A 26,064-nucleotide genomic window follows, 5' to 3' on the forward strand; every position below is an offset into this window, starting at 1 on the left:
CATTCTGGATGGAAGGCTAGCATCTTTCAAAGTCAAAACTGAACTAATAGCATAATGAGTAATGTTGACCTGCATTTTGGATTCCAAAAAGTCCACCAGATCACTTCACATGTCAATTGTTAGCAAGAGATAACTATGTCAGTTTATTAAACAGGAGAGTAAAAAAATTTTTCAGAAAATGTTATGGACAGTCCTCCTTCACGGACTAAATTAGGATGGGAAATTATAGAGGCTAAAAAGTATTCTTTCTCTCCAGACAAAATCCAATCTGTTTTGGCCTAAAAGAACTGATAATAACACCAATACAAGGGGAAAATAAAAAATATGATTCAAAGAAAATCAACAAACACCACCTTAAAGTAAAATGAAGATGCTTACTTTAATACACAAAACTCTGGGACCTAAGATGTAGTATAATGGCTAAAACACTTGCCTTACATACAACTGACCTCAGTTCAATCCCTGTCACTGCATATTGTCCTCTGAGCATTGCTGGGAATGACCCAGGCACAAAGCCAGAAGAAACAGGCCCTGAGCAACTCTGGGTGTGTTCCATACCCTTTCCCACCAAAAATATCCTCCTCAGCTCTAAGAACATCACTTTATTTTAAAAATAAAATCAGGGGCCAGAGAGATAGCACAGTGGTGGGGTGTTTGCCTTGCACGCGGACCCAAGACTGACGGTGAATTCCCAGCATCCTATATCCTCCCGAGCCTGCCAGAGGCAATTTCTGAGCGCAGAGCCAGGAGTAACCTCTTAGCATCACTGGGTGTGACCAAAAAAAAAAAAAAAAAAAAAAACCCAAAAATTAAAATAAAATAAAATCAGGACAAGATTATTAAAAAATATTATATTATTATATATACTATTCATTTACCAAATAATCTTGAGACTTGAGAGTAGGGGACACACTGCTCTCAAGTGGTGATCAGAGGGTCCAGGTGCTACTACTGGAAACTCTCAGCCTGAATATAATAGCCCTGGCTAGCATTGTGATGCTGTGAAGCTACTGAAGGTATCAAACTCAGGACTTCTTCATGAGTTTGCAGCAGCCCTCTGAGCTGATCCCTCAGCCTTCCAAAGAAATTGGTGGTGAGGACAGTCCTAATTCACTGTCACTATGATTGAAATCCAACTATGAGACTATTTAAGTCTCAATAAAAACACTGAAAACAAGAAAACAAATAACTTCAATGTAAGATTTAAGAAGCAGATCCCATTCAAACTAACCTTCAAATTTAGAATATGATCCATTAATATAAAACATCTTGGCTGTTTCAAAGTAAGATCAACAGGTCCTCCCCTCTGTTGAGGATCCCAATTCAGCATCAACTGTAGCCAGTTTTCCATAGGTTCTACTATTAAACTAGAAAACAAACAAAAAGATGAAGAAAGTCATATTATCCATCTCTAATTACATTATGCCTGCACCACTTTGTACCTTTTATTTGGGGGGGGCACACCCAGTGGAGCTTAGGAGTTACCCCTGACTCTACTCAGAAATTACTCCTGCTGGGGCTGGAGCAATAGCACAGTGGTAGGGTGTTTGCCTGGCATGAGGCCAACCCCAAACTCTGGTTTGATTCTCAGCATCCCATGTGATCCCCCGAGCCTGCCAGGAGCAACTTCTGAGTGCAGAGCCAGGAGTAGTAACACCTGAGCGATGCTGGATGTGACCCAAAAACCCAAAAGAAAAATAAATCACTCCTGGTGGGCCAGGGGGACCATATTGGATGCTGAAGATCGAACCTGGGTTAGCTGCACGCAAGGCCCTACCCAATGTGCTATCACTCTGGCCCCTCCACTCTATAACTTAACTTCAAATAATGAAGAGGAAAAAACTATCTTCCATTAAAAAAAAATCACGGGGCCGGGCGGTGGCGCTGGAGGTAAGGTGCCTGCCTTACCTGCGCTAGCCTAGGAGACGGACCGCGGTTCGATCCCCCGGCGTCCCATATGGTCCCCCAAGCCAGGAGCGACTTCTGAGCGCATAGCCAGGAGTAACCCCTGCGCGTTACCGGGTGTGGCCCAAAAAAAAAAAACAAAAAAAAAAAAAAAAAAAAAAAAAAAAAAAAAAAAAAAAAATCACAAGGATCAGAGCGATAATACAGTAGGTCTATTTCCCATTTGGAAAAAAAAAAAGAAAATCATAGGGGCTGAAGCAATAGTAAAGCAGGTAGGGCATTTTGCCTTGCAAGCAGCTGACCTGATATCACATGTGGTCCCTCAAATCTGCCAGGAGTAATTTCTGAGCACAGAGCCAGGAGTAAACCCCTGAGCACTGCCCGGTGTGACCCCAAAAACAACAACAAAAATCATATATTGTGGCTGGAGCAATAGCACAGCAGGTAGGGCACTTGATTTGCTTTGCTTTGCATGCAGCTGACCTAAGTTATATCCCTGACATCCCATATGGGTGCTCAAGCACCACCAGAGGAATAACATCTAAGTACAGAGCTAGGAGAAAACCCTGATTGTTGCCAGGTGTGCCACCCCCAATTAAAAAAAAAAAAGAAGGTAAGTTAAACTATTGGCAACTCCAAGTCAGACAAGTCAGGTGTTACTCCAATCGCCAATGAACTCATTTTCCTCAATAACCCAAATCATCTCAGCACCTAATCCAGATGGATGGCAACAGTTGTGTGATATGAAATTCACTAGTTACAAATACATCTTTTACATTTAAAGGTAATTAATGAAGTTGATTAAAATTAAATATAATTTAAATTTAATCTTAAATATAATTTAAAATCCAGGGGCCGAAGAGATAGCATGGAGGTAAGGCGTTTGCCTTTCATGCAGGAGGTCATCAGTTCGAATCCCGGTATCCCATATGGTCCCCCGTGCCTGCCAGGAGCAATTTCTGAGCCTGGAGCCAGGAATAACCCCTGAGCACTGCCGGGTATGATCCAAAAACCACACGCACACACACAAAAAAAAATGTGATTTAAAATCCAGTCACTCACCCACTATTCTGTCAACAGGTTCACAAAGCCAGAAAAGATAACATTTTTATCATCACAGAAAGTTCACTTCATTTCTACTTTAAATCGACAACCACTCTAGTATTCTTTTCCAACCCCAAAGAATATGAGCAGAACTTCACCAGCTCCACTTACCTACAAAGGCTATTTGGTTGAGGTAAATGGCTGCTGAACCGAACTTCCCCCATCATCTCTTCTCCTGCATATATACACTTTGGATCCTTCTTCTTAATCTTCTCATGCCTATAACAACAAAATCTGTTCAAGTGGCAAATTGATTTTGAATAAATAGCATGAATAACATGCTAAGTTTTTTTCTTTTTTTTTTTTTTGGTTTTTGGGCCACAGCCGGCAGCGCTCAGGGGTTACTCCTGGCTCTACACTCAGAAATCGCCCGACAGGCACGAGGGACCATATGAGATGCCAGGATTCGAACTGCCATCCTTCTACAAGCAAGGCAAACACTCTACCTCCATGCTATCTCTCCGGCCCCACATGATTTAATTAATCTTACATTAATTTTTTTGTTTGTTTGTTTTTGAGCCACACCCAGTGGTGCTCAGGGGTTACTCCTGGCTATCTGCTCAGAAATAGCTCCTAGCAGGCATGGGGGACCATATGGGACACCAGAATTCAAACCAACCACCTTAGGTCCTGGATCGGCTGCTTGCAAGGCACACACCGCTGTGCTATCTCTCCAGCCCCACATTAATTTTATTCAATTGTGTTTAAGAGAAGAGAGAAGAAAAGAAGCAACTAAAAATCTCCAGTTTCTTTAGAACACCAGAGTTTTAGCTCCCATATCTTACCAGGTAAATGGCTGCATATGATGCAAAAAAGGCCTGTATCCAGCAATACATTCAAACACCATGGTCCCAAAGCTCCAATAATCAACAGTGGCTGTATAAGGCTTATTCTCAAAAAGCTCTGGGGCCTTTAAAACAAAAAATTCTTTTTAAAGCTACACTATAAGTCAATCATTTTATTTTTGAATTGCTGAATTCATTATCTTTAGAAATAATGATAATCTTATAACCTAAACTCAATGAAGCAATAGGTCTTACCAAATACTGTAATGTTCCCACAAAAGATGTACATAGACTTCCTTGATCAACATCTTTGGCATATCCCAGGTCAATTATTTTATGCATAACCTGAAAAATAATATTAACATTTAATAAATTTGTGAGGACAACAATGTCCTTATAAAGTTGTACAAAGGATGACGGTTAGAGTTTAGATTCTGTAATGATGTGCTTCCTAAGAATTAACTAATTATTCAAATATAAATATAGTTTAGGGGCTAGAGCGATAGTGCAGCAGTAGTGTTTTCCTTGAATGCAGTCAACCCAGGACAGACTCATGTTCAATTCTGGCATTGGTCTGCCGAGCCTGCAAGGAGCGATTTGTGAACACAGAGCTAGGGGTAACCCCTGAGCACCACTGGCAATGCCCACCCCCCAAAAAAAAGTAGCTTGTATAAAATTAAGTGTAATTCCTTCTAATGCCATGAATTCATTAGCAAGGTAGAAAAACAATTCAACATAAAAACACAAATTCAGAATATTAAGGACTGGAAGAGATAAATTATAGAATGATATGAGTATACATGAACATGAAAGGTAGATACCCAACCTTGAAGACTCTATCAGGGAGACTACCTAATAGACATGGGACCTTTTTCTTCACCTACCTTTCCACCAACATCCTGAAGAACGATGTTTTCAGGTTTTAGGTCACGATGTATAATTTTGTTTTCATGCAAATATCGAATCCCAGACCCTAAATAAAGTTTAAATGTATTGTAAATATAAAACAATAAAAAATTGCATTACACATATTGTACAGATTTTCTCTGATGTTCAAACTAACATGGACCAATATAACTACACAATTGATGATATAGCAATTCAAATTTTGTTCAGTAAAAATCCAGTAAATTAAGTACTGAAGAATTATAACATATGCTCATTTGAGAATTATTAAAAAGTAGAACAAGTAATTAAGAAAACCTTTACTCTTGTAGCCTTCTCCCTGCTCCTTGTCCCCCAAACCCATTCAAATTACCCTCTTCAATTAGACTTCGAATTCCATGACCTAGGATAAGGTCAGAATATAGAGGTGTTCATATTTTGGGGTTTCTGAGCTTTTTCCGAGCATCTAAGTACTGGTTATTTGAGAGATTTTTCAGGCATATGGTTAAATAAGACTTGGGGAGGGAGGTTGGACCACACCTGGCAATTCTCAAGGCTTACACCTGGCTCTACACTCATAGATTACTCCTCTGGGCTCGAGAGACCAAATGGAATGACAGGGATCAAACCTTGGTTCAACTTCGTGCAATGCAAATGCCTACCTGCTGTGCTTGCTACCTCAAAGAAATTTTTTTTAACCAAAAAGGCACACTGTACTCCAATACAAAAATAGATTTGTTTGTTTTTTTTTGTTTCTGAGCCATACCCAGTGTCACTCAAGGGTTACTGCTGGCTCTGAGCTCAGATATCACTCCTGGCAGGGTAGGGAGACCATCTGGGATGCCAGGGATCAAGCTCGGGTCAGATACATGCAAGGCACACACCTTACCTGCTGTGCTTGCTCCATCTTCCCCAAGAAAGATTTCTTTTTAAACCTAACCTAAATATCAGTTGGGGATACTATGTCCAAGAAGAGATATAATGCCACTGGTATAGGTAAACAGGGAGGACAAGGGGAGTAAAAATGAGTAGCCCCTCCCTTGCCATTTTTATAAGCAACTGGAATATCTATTTGGCTTACAGTCCATAAAAATTTTTTAAAAATCCAAGGTCAACAGTATAAACATTAGCAGTTTAATTTTTCTGATAATTTTTTAATTGTCCTTCCCTCCCCCCTATTTTGTTATTGTTGCCATGTGCAAGCCTGGTTGCAGTGCTCATTTATTTTAGCTGCAGTGCATGCTATAGATGACACTTCGTTGTACCATAGAGATCTTGCTCAGTGCATGTGAGGCAGTGCTAGGACTCAAATTTGTAGCCTCATGCTTGCAAACCAGGCACTTCAGCACTGAGCTGTTCTAAGACCTTTAAAATTTTCTTACAGATTTCAAATACTATGCTCTTGAGAACAGTTCAATGGTAAAGAGCATGATTTGAAAGGTTGCAAATTCAACTCCCTGGCATCATTCTACATGCAGAGTCCCATCAGGCAACACACCATTTGGGATCCCTGTTACCACACATCACAGTGTGTGACCCCTAGTGAACACCACAACTAAGTACCTTTGACTCCTGCCTCCTCCATCACCTAAACAATAGCAACAATAAAAGGAAGGAGAAAAATTTATACTTTTGAAGCTGAACTCCCCAAATTTCAGTGTTATAAACCAATGGGTTATTCAATAAAATAAGAATTATAATGTAGCATCTTTTTGGAATGGAAAAATAGTACAAAGGCTAAGGTGCTCTCACTGTACATGCAACAACCCCGTTTTGATTCCCAGCAACACACATGGTTCCCCAAGCACAACCAAAAGCAACCCTTAAGGGCAGCCTCTGAGCACCACTGGATGTGGTCCCATTTTTCCTACCCTCTAAAAGACAACAACAACAAAAAATTTTGTTTTGTAGAAACAACCAATTCTCCTTAATTCCCTACTAGTAGGATATAGAATATTTTTTGGACCAAAGGAGATATAAAATTCTGTTATTTTCATACTGATCACGTACCTATATCACTCAGTAAAGAAAGTACCTGACTTTCTTTAAGTCCACAACAATTTTCTGGTTTGTTCAGTAGCTAAGGGGGCAAAAAACAAAGGTCTTAATATACATACTACCAACATTGCTGAATAGCAACAACAACTTATTACTACACTCTGAAAGAACATGTGAAAAGTCACAATTAAAATATGAATGAAAAAAAAAACCAAATCCATAGTGAGGATGTGAAAATTTCATTAAAAAATCTTACACAAATAAAGATAAAAGGAGAAAGTATTTTAAATTAGTAAAGCACTAAAATTTCACTAATGTTTGCAAGTGGCAGATTTTTAGTGAAAAGGGTTAATTTTTATCTAATAAAACTTACTTAGAAAGACAAAAGAGGGAGGCTGGAGAGGCAGTTAACAGCAGATAGGATGCTTGTCTTATACATTGCAGCTGACCCAGGTTCAATACCCAGGTACCTCATATGATCTCCCAAGCACCACCAGGAGTGATCCCCAAGCAGGGTCAGAAGTAATCCCTGAGCAATGCTGGATATGGCTCCCAAAAGACAAACTAAAGGAGGCCAGTACACAGTAAAGCAGATACAGTGCTTGCCTTGCATGCAGCAAATCCAGGTTCAATCCCCAGCACCCTATGTGGTCCCCCCTAAGCACCCTCAGGAGTGATTTCTGAGTACAAAGCAAGGAAAAACCCAAATATGGACAGATGTGGTTCAAAAACCAAACAAACAAACAAAAAAAAAAGTGGTGGGAGGAAAGGGAGGGGAAAGGAGAGAGGGGAGAAAGGAGGAAAGCAGATGCAAGGGGAGAGAGAGAAAGTTTGGGCCGGAGAGATAGCATGGAGGTAAGGCATTTGCCTTGCATGCAGAAGGACAGTAGTTCAAATCCTGGCATCCCATATGGTCCCCCGAGCCTGCCAGGAGTGATTTCTGAGCGTGGAGCCAGGAGGAACCCCTGAGCGCTGCTGGATGTGACCCAAAAACCAAATTAAAAAAAAAAAAAAGGAGAGAGAGAGAGAGAGAGAAAAAAAGTTTGTGTTCATGCTTAACCAGAGTAGAAAAGGTAGCAAAGAGACACAGAGACAAAAAAGTATAAGATATGTGCAAGGAAGAATATGGGCTTAAAGAGCTGTTAATAATTTAATTAATATCATTCATATAAACCTATCCTTTGAAGAGCAATAACAAATAATAAAATAAAATAAAAGGCAGATCTAAATAAAGGATCAGTGAACATTTCCTGTTAAACCAGATAATAAATACCTTAGGCTTTATAGGCCAACAATCTGTTAAAATTACTCAAATCTGCCACTGCAGTGAAAAGGCAATAGTAAATAATGTATAAAGAAAAGTGCATAACTGTGTTCCAATAAAATTTTGCTTACAAAAATAGGTAACAGGCGATAGTTTGATGACATTTAAGACTATCATACTAAATATGATACAAGCATAGCTCAGGATCTTATTATCTCAAAGCAGCTACAATACCTTCCGGAGATCTCCTCCAGAACAGTATTCCATTGCCAGAAGAGGCACATCATTAATCAAAATATTCAATTCCTCTGGAACATCACAGGCCTTTACAACATTGACATGGTTTAACCTAATGAGGGAAGAAAAAAAACCTTATCAGCAAAAATTTTTAATAAAAAATCGAGCTTCAATTCGGACTTAATTGGAGGTCAGTGAGAGAAAGGTGGGCATTGTTTGTAACATTCTAATTTCCCTCTTAAACATTTAAAAGTGAAAGTTAATAATCACATAGAATATAAGCCATCACTACTACTATTGCTATATTTCTAGGTACTTAATATTATGATAGCAGATTATCAACAATCTTATCAGAAAGAAGAAAAGCTCAAGTTTAGTTAAGTAATAGGTACTTAATATTATGATAGCAGATTATTAACAATCTTATCAGAAGGAAGAAAAGCTCAAGTTTAGTTAAGTAATGCTAGATTACATAGTGCTCAGGTAGGAACTAATGGTCTGGTTCCAAAACTCATATATACAAGACCACCCATCTCTTCCAAGCTCGCTCACAACATAATTCAGAAGCAACCACAATTAAAACTCTAATATATTTCCTTTTATTTTATTTTTTTAATCTGTGCACAAATATATCTTTCTAATTTTGTGGGGGAGTATTTTGGGTCATACCCAGCGGAGCTCAGGGGTTAATCCTGACTGCACTCAAAATCACTCCTGGGGTACCAGAGCAATAGCATAGTGGTAGGGCATTTGCCTTTCACATAGTTGATCCATGACGGACCTCCATTTGATTCTCAGCGTCCCATATGGTCCCCCAAGCCAGGAGCGATTTCTGAGCGCATAGCCAGGCATTACCCCGCAGGGGTCCTCAAACTTTTTAAACAGGGGGCCAGTTCACTGTCCCTCAGACCACTGGAAGGTCTGACTATAGTAAAAACAAAACTTATGAATGAATTCTTATGCACACTGCATATATCTTATTTTGCAATGAAGAAACAAAACAGATACAAATACAATATGTGGCCTGCGGGCCATAGTTTGAGGACCACTGCCCCAGAGCATCACCAGGTGTGGCCCAAACACTAAAAACCAAAAAAAAAAAAAAAAAAAAAGAAATAACTCCTGGCAGTGGTCAGGGGACCATATGGGATCAAACCCGCATGCAAAGCAAATGCCCTTCTTTATCTAATTAAAAGAAAAGAGAGAGAGAGAGAGAGAGAGAATCACATACTACCATTTTTGTTTTGGGGTCACACCCAGCAGCACTCAGGGGTTACTCCCTCTCAGTAATCGGCCTGGGCAGCCTCGGGAGACAATATGGGATGCTGGGAATCGAACCACCACCATCAGTCCTGGGTTGGCCATATACAAGGCAAACGCCCTACTGCTGTGCTTGATGTCTCTCCAGCCCCTACACATTTCTTTTCACTTAGAATATCTCCCATCAGCAATTGTCATCATCTTACATCTTAAAACTAGAAAAGACTTACACGTCCTAGGGGCCTAACAAAAGAGAATCATGTGTAGGGTCTAAGAATTTGTACTGTTAACAAAATTTCCTGGTGATACAGCTATACAGCCAACCTTGAGAACCATTAAAAAGCACTGATTACTTTAGAAACTCTTACTTCTCCCTCATATTTCCTTAATAAAACTACTTCACATGGGGCCAGAGTGATAGAGCAAAACAGAAGGTGTTTTCCTTGCTCAAAGTTGACCCAGGTTCAATCCACAAGCAATGCCAGGAGTAATTTCTGAGCACAGAGCCAGGAGTAACCACTGAGCACTGGCAAGTGTGGGCCCGCCCAAAAAAAATACTTCGCTTTTCAAAACTAAAGAAACAAAGTGAACTAAGCACAGTCATTGGAGTTAAAATGTTTATGTCAAATCTATACATGACATTAGTTAAAATACTTTCAAATCCATGCATGACTATGAACTTTACTATAGGGGCTGGAGAGACAGCATGGAGGTAAGGCATTTGCCTTTCATGCAGAAGGTCAGAGATTCGAATCCCGGCATCCCATATGGTCCCAAGTCTGCCAGGAGCAATTTCTGAGCATAGAGCCAGGAGTCACCCCTGAGCGCTGCCAGGTATAACCCAAAAACAAAAACAAAAAATCCTTACTAGGGGCCGGCGAGGTAGCGCTAGAGGTAAGGTGTCGGCCTTGCAAGCGCTAGCCAAAGAAATATCGTGACCGGGTTCGATCCCCCTGGCGTCCCATATGATCCCCCCAAGCCAGGGGCAATTTCTGAGTGCTTAGCCAGGAGTAACCCCTGAGCATCAAACGGGTGTGGCCCAAAAAAACAAAAAAAAGATTAACCCTCTATAATATCCCCAATAGTTACTGTGCCTATGCAGGGGGGGAAAGAAAAAAAGGAAAAAAAAGCACAAAATAATCATTTTTCCGCATATATATTGATTGATTGATTTTTTTTGACATCCATATTTTGGTGTAGCTATTGAAGTTGATGTCTCCTTTTTTATTTTATATTATTTTATCTTATCTTTCTCTTTCTTTTTGCACTCTGCCATGATTTGAATTCAGAACCGAGACTATTGTGTGGTGCTTCTCTTTATTGCTGTAGGGCTCACTGATATTTAATTTCACATTTATTTTTGTATTGTTATGGTGTTTCAATTACCTTTTTCTTTTTTTTGTTTTTGTTTTTGTTTTTTTTTGATTTTTGGGCCACACCCGGTAATGCTCAGGGGTTACTCCTGGCTATGTGCTCAGAAGTTGCTCCTGGCTTGGGGGACCATATGGGACATCGGGGGATTGAACCACGGTCCGACCCAGGCTAGCGCAGGCAAGGCAGGCACCTTACCTTTAGCGCCACCGCCCGGCCCCAAAATTACCTTTTTCATGTCCTCTCTCAAACTGAGGCTGATAGCCACTAGAAGGACTCCGCCCATTTTCAGCATTTTTTTTTCCTGCTTAATCTTTACCCCATTCTATTGCTTTTCTTTCCCTCAAACAAAACCACATAACTCGATTTATCTAGCTTAGCCTCTCAAATAAAGGGAGAAACAAGGGAGGGCACTAGGACCAAACAGATGTATGATCATTGATAGTAAGCTAGACAAAGAGGGGACCATCTACTCTAGCAGCCCGGGGGATGATGGTGGGGGATATGGGTTGCAGAAAGGGAACAGGGAAGTGGGGAGGACAAATTTGGTGGTGGGTATTCCCCTGATTCAACGTTAATATGTACCTAAAATACTAATGTGAAAGATATGTAAGCCACTATGATCAAAATAAAAATTAAAAAAAAATCCTTACTATAAACAGTAATACCTCAATATGGAGTTGCTGTGACAAGTTAATATTATAAGCATTTAGCACCCTTCCTATGACATTTAAAAACTATGTTCACTTCTTTTCCTCTAGAGCTCCTCCCTTTAATAAAGGCTGTAATAGGGAATAATTTCTAACAAAATGTGATAGAAAGGACGAAGTCTGACTCCTAAGAAATGACCGTTTTCATCTGGTTCTTGCTCAGATTATTTGTTCTGGAAAAAGCTGCTGCGTCAAAGAGAATGAATCAAGCTTCCCTTTAAAAGGCCTACATATAAAGGGAGGAACTGATGCCTCTAGCTAACAGCAATATAAATGAGCTTGAAAGCAGATACTCCAGTTCCAGTCAAGACTTTCAATGACTTCATTTTGAAATGTTTCTGGAGAGATCTCCTAGTCTGTCATGACCCTCCCCCCACCTTGAGTCATTACCAATGGCTAAATCATAACTGTGATAGTACGATGAGTAAGGCACTTGCCTTGAATGTTGAACACCTAGAGTCAAACAGTACCCCATAGGGCCCCCAAACACTTCCAGGAATGAACCTTGAGCGGAGAGCCTGGAATAAAGCCTAAGCACATCTAAGTGTGGCCAAAAGAAATAAACACACACACACACACACACACACACACACACACACGTATGCACTCAATAATATACTTTTTAGAGTTTTTGGGCCACACCTGGTGATGCTCAGGGGTAAATTACTCCTAGTTCTGAACTCAGATATTACTCGAGGCAAGCTCAGAGGACCATATAAAATGCTGGAGATTGGGGCCAGAGAGATAGCATGGAGGTAAGGCGTTTGCCTTGCATGCAGAAGGTCAATGGTTCGAATCTCAGCATCCCATATGGTCCCCAAAGTCTGTCAGGAGCAATTTCTGAGCCTGGAGCCAGGAGTGACCCCTGAGCGCTGCCAGGTACGACCCAAAAAACAAACAAACCAAAAAAAAAAAGAAATGCTGGAAATTGAACCTGGATCTACCCCGTGCAAGGCAAATGACCTACACACTGTGCTATTGCTAAGACCTCTATATTTATTTAAGTCACTTATTCAGCATAAATAGGTAATAGTAAAGAAATAAGTAGTACTTTTGTTAATATAAAAGTATAATAAATGAGCATTGGTTTTGTTTTGTTGTTGTTGTTGTTGGTTGGTTGGTTTTTGGGTCACACTTGGCAGCGCTCAGGGGCTACTCCTGGCTCTATGCTCAGAAATCGCTCCTGGCAGGCGCAGGGAACCATATGGGATGCCGGGATTCAAACCACCGTCCTTCTGCATGCAAGGCAAATGTCTTACCTCCATGCTAACTCTCTGGCCCATAAGTGAGCATTGTTAAGATCCAGAAAAAAAAATACTATCCTTAAATAGGTCTACTGCCAAAGCAATAGTACAATGGTAGGACGTTTGCCTTGCACGCAGTTGACCTGATTCAATCTTTGGCATCCCATATGGTCCCCCAGGTCTGTTAGGAGTGATTTCTGAGCAGAGCCAGGAGTGACTTCTTCTTTTTGTTTGTTTGTTTGTTTGTTTTGGTTTTGGGGCCACACCGGGAGGTGCTCAGGGGTTACTCCTGGCTCTGGGCTCAGAAGTTGCTCCTGAAAGGGCAAAGAGGTGGGGGTGGGGGTGGAACAGGACACTATACCATATGGGATGTTGGGATTCAAACCTACCACTGTGCTATCTCTCCGGCCCACAGGAGTGACTTCTGAGCACCACTGAGTGTGGCCCAGAAACAAGACAAAACAAAACAGTCTGGTAATACCTAGATCATTTTTAATTATTATATTCTTTTATTATTATTATAATTTTTAAAAGTATTTCTTTTGAGGGCCAGGAATGGATTTAGCAGTGCTCAAGGCTTCCTCCTAGCATGGAACTCAGAATTTACTTGGAGCAGTACTTGGGAAACCATACAAGGTGCCAGGAAAAAATCCAGGTCAGCCATGAGCAAGGCGAAGTGTTTTACCTGCTGTACTATATCTCTCCATCCCCTAAGCTAAAGCTTCATAATCTAATGTGATATCATTATTTGAAATAGAACACATATATCTGGAGTAAATTCCTGCCCTCCTCCCCTTATGGCATCAAGCTGGGTTGGAAAACTGGGAAAGTATATCAAGTACACTTACTTCTTCATGATCTGGATTTCATGGCACCACCGTTCTCTGTTTTTGGTACTTAGCTCAAGGCGACAAGACTTAATTGCTATTTTAAGATCAAGTTCCTGTTAAAATAGAAAAAATTTTAAAAACAAGTTATAAATTAAGAAGGCTCTTGCACAAATTTGTTATCAAAGAAATGTCCACCTGTAGAAACAAAACTATTTAGTTCTAATAAACATCCATTGCTCTCATGAGTCAACATTTTTGCCATGTAAGCTATTTGATAGATAGTTAATGCCTTAAAATTGATCTTCAGGGGCTGGAGCGATGGAGCAGTGGTTAGGGTGTCCGCCTTGACTGCACTAGCCTACAACGGACCAAGGTTCGATCCCCTGGTGTCCCATAGGGTCCCCCAAGCCAGGAGCAATTTCTGAATGCATGGCCAGAAGTAAACCCCGAGCGTCACCAGGTGTGCCCCCCCAAAAAAACAAACTGACCTTCAAACATACCAAAATACTTACCATATTTTCCGGCGTATAAGACGACTTTTGAAACAAAAAAAAAAGTCAACCGAAAATCGGGGGTCGTCTTATACGCCAAGTATATCCCGAAAAATGTTTCAATATGCCGCTAAACGAAAATAGTCTGAATATTGCCACAAAACGAATTTTCCAACTCGATCCTGCACCAATCACTGCAAGGCTGCTCGGACTGCCTCTCTAACTCAGCCAATCCAAGCAGGCTTTTGATGCATGCAAATTAAACAATGTTCTGGACCCGAATCTACACTGTAAAAAGCCTGCTCAAATTGGGCAGAGTCAGAGAGGAAGTCCATTACAGTAGAACCTTTGAACCTTTGCTTGTTGTGATTGGCTCACTGTGGTACATACAGTTGCAGCACAGGAATGTTCTGTCTTATACAGCGAATATAGGCCTAAACCTATGTTTTAATTGCAAAATTGGGGAGTCGTCTTATATGCCCAGTCGTTTTATACTCCGGCAAATACGTCTTATATGCTGGCAAAAAAATTTTATTTTTGTTTTGGGGCCACACTCGGTGGCGCTCACAAAATCGCTCCTGTCTTGGGGGACCATATGGGACACCGAGGGATTGAACCACGGTCTGTCCTAGGCTAGTGCGAGAAAGGCAGGCGCCTTACCCCTTGCGCCACCACACTGGCCCCTAAAATACTTAATTTTATTAAGGACGGGCAAGGTAAAGAGTGAGTAGGACACTTACCATGCACACAGCTGACCGAGGTTCAATTGCCAGCCCCCCAAATATTGGTCCCCCAGCACCATCAGAAGTGATCCTTAAGCACTGCTGAGTGTGGCCCAACAATCCCCCCCAGAAAGAAAATGAGTGACTGTTTTAATCCTTAAACAGGTCTCTTCCAAAAACTGTCTCAAATGTCCTAATGAAAAAATACAAAGACCGTGTTCTCCTAAACGTTAATCTAGTAGAAAGCTTGCTTGCACATGATCAGGGTTCAATCCCTAGCACGACATATAATCACCTAAACATTACTAAACATGATCCCTGAGTACTGTCAGGAGTAAGCCCTGAGCATTGGCAGATGTGGCACCAAAACAAAAAACAAAGACTCCTAACAAGGGCCTCAGTATCCAGCACAATTAGGACCAAGAGGAAAAATTAGACTCTTAAAGAGTAAGAAAGCATTGCTTTGCTATAGCCAAGCCTAAGGCAATAAAACCCAAACTGGCTCCTAACCTTTGCATTTCAAATAACATTAAAAATACCCTTAGTGCCTTTGTTTTGGGTTAATAGTTGGGTGTCATCTTACACTTAGTAATTATATCAACTCTTGCTTATGAGTAGGAATTTAGTCATTTGTGACTAATATTAAACCTGATTTGATGAACACTGCAAAAAAGCCAGATCTCATCACTTTCAGGCAACATTACTATGAACCAGGGGCTGAAGCATTCTATAGCACAGTGGTCGAACATTTGCATTGCATGTGGCTGACCCAAGTTTTATACTGATATGGTCCCCCTAAGCCAGCCAGGAGTGATTTCTGAACATAGAGCCAGGAGTAGTAACCCATGAGCGCTGCCAAGGACAAAAGCAAAAACAAAACAATAAAAAAAAGAGTGGACCAAAAATAGCAGTAAAGAACAAATGGGGCCCATAGTGACAGCACAGCAGGTAGGTCTTGGTCATGCAGGAACAACCCAGGGTTAGTTCCCTAGCATCCCATATGGTGTGTCTCCCCCCCACCCCCCCAGCCTGCCAGGAGTAATTTATAAACACAGAGCCAGGAATAACCCCTGAGTGCTGCCAGGTGTGACCCAAAAACAAAACCAAACAAACAAAAAAAAAGAAAGACAGTACAGTAGGCAAGGCTTCAGATAGAGCCAACCCAGTTCAATCCCCAGCACCCCATATGATCCTTGATCCTCCAAGTCCTATCAGGAGAGACCTGAGCACAGAGGTAATAGTAAACTCAGAGCACATATGGGTATGTTCTCCTCCAAAAAGAGTAAATATTTTGGGGCAGAGATCATACATGGGTGAGACTCATGACTTGCATGGGAGGGTTCATGTGTCCTGTAGCACACAATCCCCTGAACATCACAAAATATAGTTCTGGAGGCCCCTGAGAACTGCCAAGTATGGACCCTATGGACCTTGAGGTTCTCAGAATCTGCCAGGGTGACGGTGGGGTCCAAGCAGCACTGCATCTTCAGGTCATTGCACTGAACTGCTGGCTTCATTGGTCCAGTATCCCTGTGAGGCCTCCCTTTCCCAAACCCAAGAGCTACCCTCTCCAAAAAGAGGATACTAGGGGCCAGAGAGATAGCATGGAGGAAAGGCGTTGGCCTTGCATGCAGAAGGACGGTGGTTTGAATCCCAGCATCCCATATGGTCCCCCCGAGCTTGCCAAGAGCAATTTCTGAGCATAGAGCCAAGAGTAACCCCTGAGCGCCGCTGGACGTGACCCAAAAAACAAAAAAACAAACAAAAAAGAGGATACTAGTTTCTTTATTAAAGATCTATTAATATGCTTGGGGCCAAAGAGATAGCACAGCAGACAGGACGTCTGTCTGGCATGCGGCTGACTCGGGTTTGATCCCTAGCATCCATATGGTACCCTGAACCTATTAGGAGTGATTTCTGAGTGCAGAGCCAGGAGTAACCCCTGAGCGCTGCTGGGTGTGGCCCCAAAGCAAAAACAAACAAACAAACAAACAAAAATCTATTAACATGCTAACGTGGGCTAGGAACCTCTTGAACACTCAATTGTAAAGGAATACTACAATATTCTACTATTGCTATATTAATATACTATAGTATAATATTGCAGCAACCCTTCTAGTACGTATCTTCTTAACTAAAAAAGTGTTTTTTCCAAAGCATTTCATGGAATTAGTTTTTCCAACAACTTACAGAAATGATCCCTCTATTCTCTATTGCAAAATTCTTTGGTTTATCTGCCAGGCTTCCACATCACTTTACACACAACTTCATTAGAAAAATTATAGCACATTGTATTTACAATGCTCTGTGTATGTCTCTCACACTACACTGAAAATCTCCTTGAAGATAGAAATACTGCTTTTTATTGATCTGGACACCACTAGCACCCTGCTCAACAATTAGTTAAAACAGACCATTCAGGGGCAGAACATGAGTACTCAGGTAGGGAGCTTACCTTCAACATGGCTGACCTGGATTTGATCACTAGCATCCCATATGACTCCTTGAATCAGCCCTGAGCACCACTGGGTGTGACACAAAAACAAAAAACACACCCAAACTTTTTCAGAGAGTTAGTACCAGGGTTAAGGTGCTTTACCTTGTCTGTGAGTCTATGACCTGGGACCAAACATAGTCCCCAGAACACAAATAGGAATGACCCCTGAGCAGAGTCAGGAGTATCCTTGAATACTGTTGGGAGTGGCTCCCCAAAACAGTTAGAAAAACAGACCAGCTCACATATTTTTCACTTCTTCAATTTGGGTCTTCTTTTGGGGAGAGGGAATTTGGTTTTTGGGACATACCTAGTAATGCTAAGAGCCTACTCCCAGAACAGTACTCAAATGACCATGCTGTGCCATAGATTAAACCTAAGTCCCTTGTACAAAAAAATCTGCATTCCACTCTTCTGTACCCTTTCCCAGCCCTTCAATGTGCTTTAAGAGATGTAGATGAGGGCCCAGAGAGATAGCACAGTGGTGTTTGCCTTACAAGCAGCCAATCCAGGACCAAAGGTGGTTGGTTCGAATCCCGGTGTCCCATATTGACCCCGGTGCCTGCCAGGAGCTATTTCTGAGCAGACAGCCAGGAGTAACCCCTGAGCATCGCTGGGTGTGGCCCAAAAACCAAAAAAAAAAAAAAAAAAAAAAAAGATGTAGATGAAATACTGGGATGTGGCTTCCACCAAAACATAAGACACTGAAATCTATAAATATAAATCTTAGTTTGTCTTGGAAAAGGAATGTTGTTACCTCCAAGTCAGATGACAGGGTACTTCTCTTACCGAAGACCCATCTGTCAAATGACCCAATTTTAGGGAAGGGTTACCCTCGTAACTGGAAAGTTCCTAAAAAAATATATCTAAGATTCTAGAGGAACACAAATCTCTTATTTTTAAAAGTTTAAAAGTTTAAAAGGAAAGTTCCTAAAAAATATATCTAAGATTCTAGAGGAACACAAATCTCTTATTTTTAAAAAGTCCAAAGACTCAGAAAGTGGACCGGTAGTTGCCAAGGAAATGGGGCACACCACCAGAGATGATTCCTAAAAAGCAATGAGCAGTTCACCAGAAGTGGTCCAAGTCTCCTACCCTCTCTCCATCTGCAAAAATTTGGTAGCTGGAGAGATTGCACATGGCTGACCTAGGTTTGAACCCAAACACAACTACAGTCCCCCAAGCCTCACCAGGAGTGACCCCTGATCACAGAACCATGAGTAAGCTTGGCTTACTTACCAAAAAGAAAAAATCTGAGCAATGGATGTCAATGATAATTGTGTGACTATACTGAATACAACTAACTTTAAACTGATCAAATGGTAAATTTTAATTTCTATATGCTTCAGCACAATAGAAAACAAACAGGGTCAGAGAGAAAAGTAGGGTCCCTGCTTTGCACATGGCTGTCCCAGGTTCAATCAGCACCATATATGGTCCCTGAAACCCCTCGAGATATGACCATGCAGTTGAACTAAATTCAATCCCCATATGGTCCTCTAAGCACTGCAGTGATCCCTGAGCACAGAACCAAGAGTAAGCCCTGGGTATCGCCAGGTACAACCCCCTAAAACATAAAACAACAAGAATTAACAAAAATTACACTGCTACATTCATTCAACCCCAGAGTTCAAGAAAAGCAGTTATAAAAGCATGCAGCATGCTTACTTTCCTTAATTTTTTGCAGTGCTGGGGATCAAATTCAGGTCTACTATACTGTGTATATCCTCAGCCCACATTGTTTCTTCTTATGACTAGGCTGATGGGCAGGCCTAGCTAACACAGTCACAGGCTAATCCCCTGGAAGTATTCAGTTCTCAATTTTTTTTCTTTGATTATCTTTTGTTTTCTCTGACAGTGGGAATTATTACTCACTACTTTGATCCTTGGATGATTGTTACTTTTCTGGCTGTCCAAGTACTAAATGCATCACTTTCCCCTTCCAACTGCTCTCCCTCCTAGATTTCTCCTTTTACTCTGTCTAGAAACCACTTCTTAAAATTCCAAAACAAACAAACAAACAAAAAAAATCCTCTACAGGGGGACTGAAGAGATAGCATGGAGGTAAAGGTCGGTGGTTCGAATCCTGGCATCCCATATGGTCCCCCAAGTCTGCTAGGAGAGACTTCTGAGCGCAGAGCCAGGAGGAACCCCTAATTGAGCACAGCCGGTGTGACCCAAAAACAAACAAACAAAAAAAATCCTCTGCAGGGTCAGAGAGACAGAGAGATAGTACAGCAGGTAGGGCACTTGCCTTGCACCTGGTTGACCCAGGCTTGATCCTTGGCATCCTATATGGTCCCCTGAGTCTGCCTGGAATGATTCCTGAGGCAGATCCAGGAATAAGCCCTGAGCAGGTGTGGTCCAAACAAACAAACAGAACAAAACACCTCCTCTGCTCCATCAGTGACACTGGACTTTCACAAGCAAGTGCTAGCATTTTAGTAAAATTATGTGTGAGTGTTTGTGTGTGTGTGTGTGTGTGTGTGTGTGTGTGTGAGAGAGAGAGAGAGAGAGAGAGAGAGAGAGAGAAAGAGAGAGAGAGAGAGAGAGAGAGAGAGAGAGAGAGAGAGAGAGAGAGAGAGAGAGAGAGAGAGAGAGAGAGAGAGAGAGAGAGACTGGGTCTCATTTCTGCAAAGCACAAGCATACCACTAAGCTCAACTTTTTGTTTTGTTTTGTTTTGTTTTTGCTCAGGAGTTATTCTTGGCTCTACCCTCAGAAATCGCTCCAGGCAGGCTCGGGGGATCATATGGGATACTGGGCTTCGAACCACCGTCCTTCTGCATGCAAGGCAAGCGCCTTACCTTCATGCTATCTCTCCGGGCCCCCTCAATTATTTTTAAGTAACTGCTTAGCTCCAGCTCCTGCCTTGTTTTTTCCACTCACATTTGTCTTTTACGAGGTAATATTCCTAGAACAGCACTTTCACTCTTGAAACTTCCCTTTATTTTAAAGACCCTGGAAGAGGACGAAGAGCCTAACACCAATCAATACCCAACAGTTGAAGTTACACGTTTCATCAAACGTTCCCACGGAGCCAAGTATTGTCCTGAGCTTTCCATGCCTATCTTAACCTACCACCCTGACAGGTCCCCTGACCTCCCAGCATTTCTCCCGATTTTACAGAGGGTCAACCAAGCAGAGACCAGCCAGCAGAGAATGAGTTCACCTTCTCCCACTGGACATGCAGATGGCCCGTGGACATGCCTCGCAGCCTGTACTGGAGAGGGGCTTCAGCAAGCAGCGCGGCCCCAAACTTAATTCACTAAAGGAGGCCACAAGGGTTGAAGCATCTCCGAAATCAAAGTCCCTGCACAGGATGCAAGAGGCCATGGGACTGCCGTGTCCCTCCTGCCTCTCCGAAGACTTGAAAGCTGCCCCTGCCTCCTGTCCCAGGGAGGTTTCCCCTGGCCCCAGCACGCACCCGCGCCTCCCAGCCCCAGTCCTAGCTTGCACCCGCACTTGCACAACCAGGGATGCACCACTGCACCCCCACCCCCGTTCCCAGCATGCATGCAATCACACCAGCCCAAGCCCCGGGGCCCCAGCAGCCCGGGCCCCCCAGCAGGTACTTGCTCATGCCCCGGGGACGGTGCAACGCCAGGCCCGCCGGCGCAACCTCCAGCACACCCCAAAGCCCGTCTCCCCGTCACTTGCGCTCACGCGGCCACCCCGACCCTCGCCCCCCGCGCTCCCAACTGACAGCCGCTCGCCCCCGCCGCCGCCGCTCACCCGGTGCTGGTACAGGCAGACGTTGCCGAAGCCGCCGGTGCCCAGCCGCTCCCGCATCTCCCAGGGCCCGCCCGCGCCGGGCCGCAGCCCCGGGGGACGCTCCATGGGGCGGGAGGGCAGGCGGCCTCGGGTTCCTTCCGCCACGGCTCCCAGGCCGGTTCCAGGACGCCGAGACTCCCGCGACTCCAGTCTCGCGAGACTACGTGCGTCACTTCCGTGACACAGGGCCACGCCCACCCCGCGTCCTCCAGGCCCCGCTTCCGCCAGGGTGGGGCGGTGGAAGGAAGGGTGGGGAGAGGCGGGTGCTTCCTGTAGCTGTGGCCTCGAGGGTTCTGCCAGGTTTTACCTGGGTGGGAAGGTCTCACCAGGCCCTGGACTCACTTTTCACTCATTTTTCTAAACCAGACTCTTCCTATTACTGTCGACTTCTCCCCACCCACCTTTTTCTTCAGAGCACTTCCACCTGTCCAAACCCAACACAGCTGAGCTGTGACTGAATCAGAAGAACCTGTGCTAACAAGTGTTAAGGAGGCCAAAAATCCCTCCCTTTACCTCCTTAAATGCTTTGTTCCAGTCTCTCCCTTTGCCCCTTTTGCTTCTGTCTGACGGTTAGTAACCCCATTTGACAATTAATGACTCCTACTTCTGTTGACGGTCAAAAACTTCTTTTTCAACCCGGAGAGATAGCACAGCGGCATTTCCCTTGCAAGCAGCCGATCCAGGACCAAAGGTGGTTGGTTCGAATCCCGGTGTCCCATATGGTCCCCTGTGCCTGCCAGGAGCTATTTCTGAGCAAACAGCCAGGAGTAACCCCTGAGCATCGCCGGGTGTGGCCCAAAAACAAAAAAAAAAAAAAAAAAAAAAAAAAAAAAAAAACTTTTGCAAACCGTTAACTAAGTCTATAAAAGGCCCTCACATCTTAGTCCGGGGCTCTCACTCTCTGCTCCTTGCTGGCACTTTGCCTCAGTTTGTGTAGTTTGTGTTGAGCCCCACATGCTGGCTAATAAACCCTTTGCAATTGCATGAGAGAGTGGCTTGGAGTCTTCCTGGAGCACACCACTGGTCCGCCGGCCTCAACACAAGCTCCCTCCCGGATGCCTGAGTTTGCAGTTCACTTATTTTTTAATAATTGACCATCTTCCCTAGACTAAGTTAAACCAGCATGAAATTCTATACAGCCTTTATAGGATTTCCCCCATAATCCCAAACAACTCAAGGCCTTGTGAAACTTTAGGGCCTAAAAGCTTGTTCCTTGGGTTTGGGAGCTTTGGCCCTGTTTTTTAAGGGTGGTTATTTGCTTTTCTGAACATAAGGTCTTGTCTCTTCCTCCTCCACTTCCCCCCCACCAACTAATTTTTTGTTTTGTTTTGTTTTTTGTTTTTTGGGCCACACCCATTTAATGCTCAGGGATTACTCCGAGCTAAGCGCTCAGAAATTGCCCCTGGCTTGGGGGTACCATATGGGACTCCTGGGGATCGAACCATGATCTTTCCTTGGCTAGCCTTTGTAAGGCAGACACCTTACCTCCAGTGCCACCTCGCCGGCCCAAACTAATTCTTTTATACCAATTAGTGTTGTCATAACAAAATAAAAGCAAACGCCTCAGGTCCCTTCTGTACCCTCTAAGATTCAGGGATAACTGCCAGCCACTCGGTTATACAAACACTGCTTCATTTCAAGTGATCACAGATTAGATGAACACAGGATACTACGCAGTTACAAAAAAAGCAATGGATTTTATTTCATGGTTTAAATGTTTCTTAAATTGCAGATTAGGACAAGCTATGCTTGGAAGGAGACATGAGAGACATGCTTTTAACAGAATGTTCATCCTAGAATGTGACTTTTCCCAGAAACTATTCACTTTTAGGCCTCTTGCTATGGGCACATTCCATAGGAATGTTCCCAACAGAGACAGGGGAACAGATCTCAGAGCAGTTACAGTTTCTAAAAGAATAGACTGTTGGGATTGCCTGTGCCCTTGATGGGGGCCTGTCTCTCAGGTCAGTCATCCAGAGTGAAGTCAAACGGTTCAAAATCTTTCCGGAATCGGCGAGCTAGGGTCTCCTCCTCTTCCTTGCTGATCTGACACTGCCTCCAATCAGACTTGTCAGGAATATTAAGGATGGCTTCACTGGCCAAGACCTCCCTATGGAAAAAGCAGACAGGTCAAAATTGCCCCCAGACTCCATCTCCCTCTATTTCTCTCCAGCTGTCCCCTAAACAACATACTAATAAAGTATGTAAATATCTCAAAAGAAAAAAGAACTGCCATTCTACTGATCAAAGTCAAACCATTTTAAGTAATCAGCTCAGATCCTATCTCTTCTTTAATTCTCAAATTCCGTTTATTTCTCTCTCAAACAACTTGCAACTACAGCACTGGAATTTAGAACAGCAACACTGTCTCTTAGAAAAAGGGTAGGTCATGGTGTCAAAACCTCTTCCAGTGATTAAGGCACATGCCTTACCTGTGGCTGAGCCCAGTACTTCAGGGTCCCCTGAATACTGACAGTGTGGCTGTGGAGGCCCACAAGGACCACTAAGGTGACCCATGTAATCTCTGGGACTCAGGCCTAAGTAACACCACATCCTCTGAAGCCCTGGCCTGGTTGGCTGAAAACGACCATGAGAACCCTACCCCAGCCTCTCCCAAAAGTAAAGAGAGTATATTCTATCTCCAGCTATGCCATTTACTTTCAGCAACTTGCGCAGATTACCTCATGTTCAGTCTTGATTCCTTCATCCAAATTAAAGATGTTTTAAGATATGGAGATAGCATATCAAATCACAAAATGTCTATGATATCACCCTATCTTAAACCCTGCACTCAGGAGACTGTATGTGGTGCTAGAATTTGAATGAGAACTATAGCTACAGCAGCCCAGCGAGCAAGCTTCTTAACCTTCATATCTCTCTGGCCCTAACCTATAGTTTTGTCATGCCACCTGGAACATGAGTTTGCTGAACATGGTGCAGCTAGGCCTTAAGTATTATAGTCACTGTCTTTTCCTATTTTTTTCTATTTTTCAATAATAAAATTGTTACTTGAATTACCATAATATGTAGTAACAAGTTTAAGGTTGAGTTTCAGGTATATAATGTCCAAAACCCTTTACCAGTGCATATTTTCCACCATCAATGTCTCCAGTTTCCCTCCTGCCCTCCCCCTTGCTTTCCGCCCTGCCTGCTTCTAAGGCAGATGTTTTTCTTCTCTCTGTCTCTCTCTCTCCTTCCCTTCCTCCCTCCCTTTTTTTTTTTCCCTTTAGACACTATGGGTTGCAATATTGTTACTGAAGTGGTATCATGCATATATCACTATACCTTTCAGCACTCAATTCTTGTACAGAATGATCATTTCCAGCTATCAAGGTTATAGTGTTCCCTCCTCTGCCCTAACTGCACTCCCCTACGATTTGTGGCAAGCTTCCTACCATGGACTGGTCCTTCTGGAAATCGCCTCTATATTGTCTCTGGATATTACTATCAGGTTATCTTATTTTTTATATTCCACAAATGTGTGCAAACATTCTATATCTCTCTCTCCCTCTGGCTCATTTCACTCAGTATAATACTCTCCATAATCATTCATGTGTAAGCCGATTTTATAACCTCATTTTGCCTAACAGCTGTGTAGTATTCCATTATGTAGATGTACCAGTTACTTTATTTACTCATCTGTTCTTGGACACTTAGCTTGTTTCCAGATTCTGGCTTATGTGAATACTGCTGCGATGAACATAGAAGTGCAGATGCTTTTTCTGCACTGTTTTTTGGGACTCTAGGGAATATTCACAGGAGTGATATTGCTGGGTCATACATGAGTTCAATTTCTAGTTTTTTGAAAAATGTCCAGGTTGTTTTCCAAAAAGGTTTATAGCCACTGTCTTAAAAGTACCTGAAACTCCTCCTAGGAACTCAGCCTACATACTCACAACAACACTAACTCAATACCAACAAAATTATTTACCTCCACTCTAAGGACTTAATAACTATACATGGATACACTCTCCACACTATTTGTCATCTCTATGGTTCACTGTCCACTTTCAAGGTACAACAAATAAAAGGGTTGAAAATAAATCACACAAGTCCTTCGAAAATAAAAGGACCTAAACTCAGGTAATATCTCCTTGCAATAAACATAGTCCACTTCCTCATCTGGAAAATGAAAATAGAATTGCCACCTTTCTTGTGGAGCAGGAAGTCTTTTCAAGTGTTTTGCTAATGATGAAGGGCTATGTAATTAAGTATTCTGAAATGCATTCAGTGCTGAGCTACAATGAACAATCATAAGCACAGTCACTGGGAGAAGCTCTTTTGTGGTGCATGTGCCCATGACTATCTGCAGTCACAGCCTTTGTCAGCAGTGTGCACAGCTGCAGCTGTGGTAAGGAAGTGAAAAAGAAACAGATGTTTACAATTCCTGATATACTTCTCATCCACTATCTTTCTGGTAAATGTAGGTAACTTCATTTATCAAACTTAGTCAACGGTAAGGATATCTTACAAAATTAATTAAGAAGGGTTTAAAGTTGCCACAAAGCTCATTTCTAACAAAGGTGGTGGTGGAAAAGATACCCCTAAATAGCTGCAAATCAGATACCAGCTTCAGATCATCTACCCAGAACCTCATACATAGAAGGCATTTGCTTTACAAATAAGCTATATCTCCAGTCCCAATTTGGGACATTCTATTCTGTCCATACTTTTTTCTTGCCTGCAACTTTGGGACTTCAGTTTACCTAATTTACAGCACTCTCTCTATTTTTCAGTCACATTCTTTTCGATATGTGGTGCAGGAAAATGAAGCCTTGTGCATCACAAGGCTAGGACATCACAGAATGAAGTTAGAACTTACATTTTGGGATCCAACATGCTGCGATTTAATTTATGACTGTGTGACCATGGACCAACTAGAGCCACATTGTTCACAGTATCCTAAATGTGTGTGTGTGTGTGTGTGTGTGTGTGTGTGTGTGTGTGTGTGTGTGTGTGCATTTGTTTTTGGCTACACCCAGAAGTATTTAA

At 42.5% G+C, this 26,064-nt stretch overlaps 2 protein-coding genes across 3 annotated transcripts in view; both read right to left on the reverse strand.

The window, feature by feature from the left end:
- CHUK (component of inhibitor of nuclear factor kappa B kinase complex) overlaps window positions 1-21,200 on the reverse strand; it is a 49,023-nt gene extending 27,823 nt beyond the window's left edge. The window contains exons 1-9 of the mRNA XM_049790839.1: window positions 21,034-21,200; window positions 13,612-13,706; window positions 8,176-8,290; window positions 6,690-6,759; window positions 4,679-4,767; window positions 4,050-4,139; window positions 3,795-3,919; window positions 3,121-3,228; window positions 1,232-1,367 (exon numbers count right to left, since the gene is read on the reverse strand). Coding sequence (XP_049646796.1) covers window positions 1,232-1,367; window positions 3,121-3,228; window positions 3,795-3,919; window positions 4,050-4,139; window positions 4,679-4,767; window positions 6,690-6,759; window positions 8,176-8,290; window positions 13,612-13,706; window positions 21,034-21,138 — 933 coding nt within the window. The 5' untranslated portion in view covers window positions 21,139-21,200. The remainder of the gene's footprint in view (window positions 1-1,231; window positions 1,368-3,120; window positions 3,229-3,794; window positions 3,920-4,049; window positions 4,140-4,678; window positions 4,768-6,689; window positions 6,760-8,175; window positions 8,291-13,611; window positions 13,707-21,033) is intronic.
- Window positions 21,201-22,756: 1,556 nt separating this feature from the next.
- The window catches only part of CWF19L1 (CWF19 like cell cycle control factor 1), a 33,095-nt gene continuing 29,787 nt past the window's right edge, over window positions 22,757-26,064 (reverse strand). For both annotated transcript variants that reach the window (XM_049764292.1, XM_049764291.1), the window contains one exon: window positions 22,757-23,182. In XM_049764292.1, coding sequence (XP_049620249.1) covers window positions 23,038-23,182 — 145 coding nt within the window. In that variant the 3' untranslated portion in view covers window positions 22,757-23,037. The remainder of the gene's footprint in view (window positions 23,183-26,064) is intronic.

The sequence above is a fragment of the Suncus etruscus genome, chromosome 17 (assembly GCF_024139225.1).
Source record: "Suncus etruscus isolate mSunEtr1 chromosome 17, mSunEtr1.pri.cur, whole genome shotgun sequence".
Classification (NCBI taxonomy): Eukaryota; Metazoa; Chordata; class Mammalia; order Eulipotyphla; family Soricidae; genus Suncus; species Suncus etruscus.